At 34.9% G+C, this 8200-nt stretch overlaps 1 protein-coding gene across 1 annotated transcript; it reads right to left on the bottom strand.

Moving 5' to 3' along the window:
• On the bottom strand, positions 1 to 7510 carry LOC145239253 (arrestin domain-containing protein 2-like). Its single transcript, XM_080102555.1, has 10 exons — positions 7128 to 7510; positions 6917 to 7033; positions 6730 to 6852; positions 6535 to 6621; positions 6237 to 6361; positions 5782 to 5924; positions 5256 to 5418; positions 5117 to 5182; positions 4432 to 4573; positions 1 to 808 (listed from the first exon to the last, which is right to left on the bottom strand). Exons 2-10 carry the CDS (start codon positions 7023 to 7025, stop codon positions 678 to 680), a joined length of 1089 nt encoding a protein of 362 aa, XP_079958681.1. The 5' UTR covers positions 7026 to 7033; positions 7128 to 7510; the 3' UTR covers positions 1 to 677.
• Between the last annotated feature and the right edge of the window lie 690 nt (positions 7511 to 8200).

Genomic DNA, 8200 nt, shown 5'->3' with positions numbered 1-8200 from the left:
TTTTGGGCATGATGAGTTTAAACCCAAAATAATAACCCAGAAAAAGCAGGTAAATTTAATTTATACCCAAACAATATTGGGTAATTTAATAGGGTAGAACTGTATTCAACCCAACCAGGTTTGGGTTAAAACTACCCAAAACCTATTTTGGGTGTCCCCCCCAAGATACCAAACTTTTTTGGGTTTTTTGTACCCAAATTTATTTACAGTGTGACGTCGTTTGGTACCACATAAAGGCAAAACATATTGCACTAAAAAGTTAAACACTGAAGAAACATAAAAAAATCATATATACCTGACACAGTTATACCTGTAAACACTACATTTAAAGTACAAAATCAACATGACAATAGGTACCGGTAGTTAAAATACATACGAAGTGCCTTTTCCGGTCACTGCATTACACGTTTTGACCGGGTTCGTAAGTCAACTAAAATGTTGTTTACAGAAAAAAATATGTTCATTTTCAATAAGCTATTATTTTTTTGCGACATGATTGTTCTTTCAGACAAAAACTGTAAAAAAAACGTTTATAGCTATAACCTGGCAAGTTGGTTGGCAAGATATCCATAATAATTACAGCACGTACACAAGCTTGTTAAGTCATTAAATATATTTATACAGCAACACGGAAAAACTTGATACAATGAAATTAAAAACATCAACTTTCTGTTTAACTACTTGTACGTAAAGGCAGTCTGACTCCAGTCATAGTAATTGTACTGGGGAGCAAAGGTCACTGCTTCGGGGTTCTCTTCACTTTTTGGAATAGTAACAGCAGTAGCAGCAGCGTATGTTGGTGCTGGAACTAAGCAAAGTATAAAACAGGACTAACATTATACCTCACAGCAGACCAACATTTAGCTTAGTTTCGATAGGTGGCGCAAAGAGTTAATCATTTATTTAGCGGCCGAAGTGGGGGGGGAGTACGTTTTTGAAAATTTTACATTAGGAACTAAGTTTTGAATTTATTTTTATTAAATTTTTAATAATAACACTTTACTCCAACCGTTTTCCCCTAAACTTCAGCATTTTTTTAGATATACCATTTTAAATAACCTGGGTATTTTTGCTCTTTATGCCAGTCGAAATTTTGCCGAAAATTGGGTCTGGCGTTGGATTTGGTGTTAATCGATTTTTTCTGTTTTAAACCTTACCATCTTTTCCCATAACACTGGCTTATCGGTTCAAACTTGACTGGTTAGCAAGTTAAAAGGGAAAAATGTTTTAACGAAAACTACATCAAAAACACTTTTAATACGTTTATTTAAAGCACTTTTGCGACCGAGGCGGGATTTAAACCAAGAGATTTGCGTCTTAGCGCGTGGTAACTTTGGGAAACTTTAATCGTAATGTTAATAGTTTTACTTGTTGGTAATGGGTAGTTTAGTTTGTTTGCAAAATACAGCAACTATCGTACTATGTTTAAGCGCTAACTAATTTCTTATTCACACAGATGTAAATGCAAGCGATTTTTATAAACTAATATTGTTCAAGACTCTAGAATCTAAAGTTGCGTGTGATGAGAAACAACTCAAAACGTGCGCAGTGCAACGTTGGCATTATCTCACCCACACGCGTGTTTATGCGGATTTACGGTAAACCTATGTGGCGGTTATTTTTATATTCTTAAGGACAAATTTTTCACAAAGCATTAACTTAACTTTAAAAGTTCTTTTCCATATTCTTTTAGCATCATTATTGTCATATAATTACAAAAAATCGGTGAAAAAAGAACGGGGAAAATACATTCAATTTAATCTCTTGCTTTAACCTTGATATTGTCATTCAAGTTCAGTTTTTAAACACAAATTTTCCTAGAAAGCCTTAACTGTTGTATTAGACACTATATAAAAAAGTCGTTTGCTACTAAGGTATACATAACAACTTGTTTTTCACTTAACTTTGTTTCGCAAAAACGACCGTTTAATGACCTTTTGACACTGTTTTTAATAGCATGCAGTCCTTAGTGTTCAACAATACCCTTCGGCCTAATTTATACATCACTTAAGTACTGATTCTTGAATTGATTTGTCAAAAATAAAGAAGATACGTTATGACGAAAAATTCGTAACGGTGTTGTAATGCCTACAAGTTGACCTTTAGTGACCCATGGTTATGAGACGGCCAAGCTGACAACGAGAATTTAAAGACCATTTATCGCGGCGTTCGAAAAAGATAAGTTTATTTTTTCATATTTATGTTGATCAACAACGTTTTGCCTGACATAAACGAAACCGAAGTACGTTTATCGAGTTTAAATTACGTCTTAGGTGTAAAACCTTCGCCAAAACTGAAAATGCGCGTGATAACTCAATAAAACGACACAGCATTGCTGCACACACAAAAAAACAGCTGATTACTAATCACTGAAACGACTGTCTCGTAAAACGTCTGTCCAGACGTCAAGCTGAGCACTCCCGCTCTGCCGCAGTGAATTCCTCCCTTGGGACTTATATCTGACATTCTGACTGATAGCGTACACATATTATGGGTTGTAAAGGTAACTGGCAAAATTTTAAATACTAAACGAATATCCTGCTTAAACAATTGTTAACTTTTTCAAATATTTCTGCACCATAGGGCATGTATTTCTGCCTTAAAACTAAAACCGTTTATTTCGGGGTTTAAAGGGTAAAAAATGGGTGAATCCGAAAAAAAGATACAAAATTCTTTAAAAAACTTTACATTGCACCAAACAACAAAGCATGAAACTCCAAGATGCTGTACTTTAGTCAGTACAGCGGTTTCAAAAAATTTACGTTTTGGGGGCCTGTGGGTGAACCGCTGGGTCAATCGGGGTCAAACTTCAGGAGGATCAAATTTGGATTATTACCTAACATCTCTGTAAATTTGAATAAATTTGAAGCACTCTTTCTTGACCAAACGCGTCTCACAAGCCAGCGTTAGACAGAAAAAAGAAAAAAGAAAAAAAAAATACGGACAAAAACAATATGTGTCCCCTTCAGGGAAGGGGACCCATAATAAGTTATAGTCATTGTTTCGGCCAAGGGGTCAGCCAAGGGCCCAACACTGGTAGTCATGTCACGGTAAAAACGCAATACTGTTATAACGTGCAGTTGTGCGCATGCGTGGTAAAACATCCAACATACTTAACCGTTTTAACAAATGACTCCATTGGTCTTCTGAAAAACCACATTTGACTTACTAGTTTAATCTAGCAGTCACGTATTATGATCATTTGGCGGAGGTTTAATTAAACGAGGAATTATAATGTCTGAGTGTTTTAAATTACTCTATACATACATGTGTATAAAAACGTATTTAATTTTTAGGTCGACTTATACGTATAGATTGCCATTGTTAGGTGTTGTTTGTGCGCTAAACTGAATTCTGATTTAAAGGTTTTGGAACGAAACAACCCTGCACATGCACATTGCTCCTTTGCCAACATAAAATTTTGGCATTCCTGTTTTTACGACGCAGTAACACTGAGGCGTTGTTTTCATCAACTTGCAAATGCAATCTTTCCAAAACAAAGTCAAATGTTATAAAGCTATTGTTGCGGTATTTTACGCAACAATATGAACTTTTGTTTAATCGTGAGTGGCCTTTTCTATGAATTTGGCAGACAACCAATAAAGCTACTTCTTGCTTTGACGCGAGGTGACGTAACCAGGGTTTTTTAAGGTTTGGTTTGGGTGACCGCTAAGTAGTTTTAAGAGACCGCAAGTGTTTCATTTCAATACCAAAAAATAGCCATATTTGCTTAAACGAATATTTTGGGAAACCGCTGGAGAAATTTGAACGGTCCCCCAAAACACCTTAAAAAAACCACTGGACGTAACACCTTACGTCATCACAAAAATCCCGAAACCAAACAATCTTACTCCAAACATTTGTTTGCGATGTTACAAGGGACAAATATCACAAAAGTTTAGCACGATCCTAAACTAGACAAAGCGTACTGTGAAACTAATTGCGCACGCTTAATATCATGTAGTTCTTTGCACGCGATGGCTTGCAGGTTTATTTTGCAAGACAATTGAGAATTTTTTTGTTCAGTTTTGCCAATGTAAATTTTTGACACACTGTAATGTTAAGAGCTGAAAGCTAAAATAAAATATTTTGGATTATTTTCTTGTTTTGTATGTTGACAACGTTTCCTACATAGTGTACTTTTTTGAGCTTTCCATGAAACTGTTTAGTTTGCATAAAATTGTTCGCATATACTTTAACACATTTTTCTGTGCACCGTAAGTGTTTTTAAAAAAGGCAAACAAATGTTATGATATTTGAACATTGCGCAGCTATTTCCGGCTTGTTGATTGATTTAGTGCTATTGTGATGTATTTTTTCTTTCACGAAGCAAAATAAACTCAACTTAACAACATTATTTGGTCACTCGTTTCAAGCATGTCATGGTTAAAGGCCACAATCTTATGTAAAGGAGAAACATTGTCTGCTTACCAGAAAAATCACTGGCTGGCATATTGGTGGAACCTTCACCTTGTGTTTCATCATTGGAGCCCTGGTTAAGTGGAATGGTACCCACTTCCAAAAGCGCCCAAGTTCTGATTTTTTCGCTAAAAAGCGGAGTGTGACAAATAAGCTGCAAAAATAGTAAAACTACAGTTCAATGTGACACATTGGTTATATAACTTCAACTGAAATATATCATTGTTTGAAGTTTTAACCAAAATGGACTTTTATGACTTCAGGCTTTTGTCAAAAAACTTATTTAAGTTTTTCCAATACACATTCCCCAAAATGTTATCATACATGGTAAATAAAAATCCTAGGTCACATACTTTGGCAAGTATATCTATTTTATTTTTTATTATTATTTTGGTGACCTGTGGGTAAATAATTGGGTCAACACGGGGCAAAATTTAGGAGGCCAACTTTAGAAACCTAACTATCCTGATTCCCAAGTATAAATTTAATAAAGTTTAAAGCACATTCTCTTTGCCACATTCGGAAAATATATTTATGGGACATAAAGAATACACAAACAAAATAATTATGTGTTTTCCTAAAGTAAGGGAAGCCATACAAATACTGATTGAAACAATTTTGCTAAACTCTACAACATTGCAACCTCTGTTTCTAGGCAGCAAACACATCTACTTTTTTTAAATCACCAAAGTCTTACCTCAACACAATAATCCACATCTATGATTCTGCACAATCGCTCATGGGATGGGACCACGGCAGGAAGCTACAAATTAAACACTATTAAGCATAATCCACTTACAAAAAAATGAATTTTTGAAAAACTGTGAAAAACTTACCTGAATTTTCTGTGGGTCGAATGTAATTGTACTTCTCTTTTTGCAATCTTTGGCAACACCGGCTCCTTTTGTCAAATTAATCCTGATCAATTTACTTTTGTAACCACTGGACAATGTGATGAGTTGAACAATACTTAATTTGCAGTTACGAAGTTTTGAAGAGCTGAAAATACAAAGTTGTGAAAATGTTCATGTTTTATTCAAAACCACCAAAAGCTGACCCATTTAGATTTAGCTTTAAAGCTTCCAACAAAATGAATAACATTAGGCAGCAAAATAATATTTTTTTAAAACGAGTAACAATTTGTTTACAAACATACAAGTAATTCTGAACTGCCTTTTGGGTTATAAATACCAACAACAAATATTTAACTTCTGTGAAACAACAAAAAAAGGATCTACAAAGTTCACCCATTACGTAAATAACTTATTTTTGTTTAAGCCTAAAACTGATATACATAACAACACAGGTCAATCTAACTGATCTTCATTTAGAACACAGATCGAAATCTTTAAAATACTTTACCTTCCATTTTTTATGGAAGCACTGACAGTTACAAACTCCCCTGGAACAAAACCAGTTTTGTTTGCCCGAACCTCAAGCTCAATTAATCCACTGGTACAGCACCAGCAGCACAGAGTTTTTGAAGACTGACTAATTGCAGGTTCCTGTTCAAATAAAAGATTCATGCTGCAGCTGACAGACTTACATTACACAACTAATGTTTGAAAAAAAAAACTACTACAGCAAACTTGGTTAAACCGGATTCAGTTAATCTGAATCATCGCTAATTTTTGACAAAACTTGAGGTAGAAATTATTTATAATGTGATAAGTTATTATCTAATTAACACCGGGTAATCTAGATCTTTGCCTAATCCTGACAAAATTGTTAGTCCAAACAGGTTTGGATTAACGGCAGTATATGGGAAACACCACCAATTCAAGGTATTTTTTTAATATTTTTTAAGCAGTGCTTACTCCTGCCAATGGAAATTTGTTCAGGTCTACTTCTTCCAGCACGGTAAACATAAGTTGACTTCTTTTACTCTTAAGTGTTTGTTGTAGTCTTGCTTGAAGTCGATATCTAATGTAGCCAAGTTCCACTGCACAAAGTATATATGTTAAATTTAAAAATATATTTTTTAATTGAACCAAAGTTCAACTGCACAAAGTGAACATGTTTTGTTGAGTTTAAATAAAAACAATATGTACCAAAAAAAATTTTTAATTTAATTTTTGATTATTTTGGTTTAATTAAAACAAAAAATAATGATACCTGGTGATTCAAAGGAAGATGGTAGTTGAAGTGGTAGTTGGAACTGAAAGGGATAAAGATTTCTACCTGGTGAAATTTTTTGTCCCGCTAAAAATGTATAAAACAGTTTAACACTTTTTTACATTGAAGGTTTTCACATAAAAGTTACATTTCAACACAAAAAAAATCACTCAAAAGTAAAAAAAAAAACTATACTTGATTTCACGAGAGTATCTGTCTGGTTAAAAATTGGTTCCTTGCCAACATAGGTGGTCCTATTGTCTCCACTACCCTCTGACCACATTGTTTTTGCACTTCCTTTGTAGGTAATTTCAAGCTCTAAATTGAAAGCAGTGTTAGACCTCACTATACTTTTTTATTCTTTATTATTTCAGATGCTAACTTTTGAAGTCGACAGGCTGTTTGCAATCAACAATGACATTCCCACTAATTACATCTCCTCCTTGGAACACCACTTTTCCACCAATTACTTCAATACTAAGATTCACCATTTTTTAATCTATGGATATAATGCAACAAAAAGTATTTTTTCACTAACTTTAAACCAAACAGAAACAAATTTGAAACTTACATTTTTTTCTCAATAAACTAACCTTGAAATTGTATCTCACTTCGTTTTTTGCGGTAACGTTAAGTCGTCTTTGTCGCAATTAAAATGAAAACTTCTGTTATGCCCATGCCTTTTAAATGAAAACTTCTGTCATGCCCATGCCTTTTAAATGAAAACTTCTGTCATGCCCATGCATTATGACGTATGTGGTGTTGGTTTTTTCCACAATCTCTGCATGACTTCATCCAAAAGTAATTAACGGAAAATGCTGTCATCAGATGTTACTGCACGTTTAAGAGCAAGACCTACGTTGCGCATGACGGGTCATTCAGTTCTCTGACGTGTAATTTACGCCAAATGAAGAAGCCCCCGAAAGTGAGTTACAGGTTCGCAACCACATTCGTGACCAAAACATTGTGACGCAATTAGGGAAACTCCCTTCGACGAATTAAAATTGCGTGAGCCAATTTTTTTCACACAGAGTTGAGTTGAGTTTATGTCGCTTAGTACCAATTGTACCAAAACAATCACCAACCCGGAAGTAGCTGTGTCACGTTCAAATGTTACAGCGTTATGTGGCGGGAGCTAACCAAAAAGAGAATTCGACGGAAGTCTGACATTTGGCTTGTAGGCTATCCATTAGGCCTACGTGTTCATTTTTTGTGATTCATATTCATATTCGTAAGTTTTTTTGCCTTTATTACTTTTCCTCAGTGTCCACAACACAAAACATAAACTCTTGTTTGTGTTACTTTACCATTTATTCTAAAATTCTACAAATATACAGATAGTCATATTTTAACACTTTGCCTGATTTTTTCCTGTTTTTCGCGGGGTTTCAATCCAAGACGCTCCCAGGGACGAATCCCGATCAGTGTACGGGTCAGGCGCGCCCGACCATTCAGCCAAGTTTCCTGCCAATGCGCAAAAATCCAACCCAGGAGACTTACGTACCCCATCTAGTGACGTTTGTTACGATGTATTTACTTTACACGCGGTTTAACTAGAAAAGATCGTATTTTTAAAATCATCATACGCCTGCAAAAAAGTGGATCTACAACTTCTAACCTACATTTGTACTTGCTTAGTGTTTTTTGTAGCTTCATAAGTAAGCGT

Source organism: Phallusia mammillata, chromosome 7, assembly GCF_965637545.1.
Source record: "Phallusia mammillata chromosome 7, kaPhaMamm4.hap1.1, whole genome shotgun sequence".
In the NCBI taxonomy this organism is placed as follows: domain Eukaryota; kingdom Metazoa; phylum Chordata; class Ascidiacea; order Phlebobranchia; family Ascidiidae; genus Phallusia; species Phallusia mammillata.
This window is presented reverse-complemented; position numbering and strand designations above follow the sequence as displayed.

What these genes read in the sequence shown, in the direction of transcription:
- LOC145239253 (XM_080102555.1), bottom strand. Translation starts at nt 7,025, where the DNA reads ATGGTGAATCTTAGTATTGAAGTAATTGGTGGAAAAGTGGTGTTCCAA. An exon ending in ACAAATTTCCATTGGCAGGA is followed by an intron (nt 5,925 to 6,236) that starts GTAAGCACTGCT and finishes TTATTTGAACAG; the next exon opens with GAACCTGCAATTAGTCAGTC. An exon ending in GCTTCCATAAAAAATGGAAG is followed by an intron (nt 5,419 to 5,781) that starts GTAAAGTATTTT and finishes TTGTATTTTCAG; the next exon opens with CTCTTCAAAACTTCGTAACT.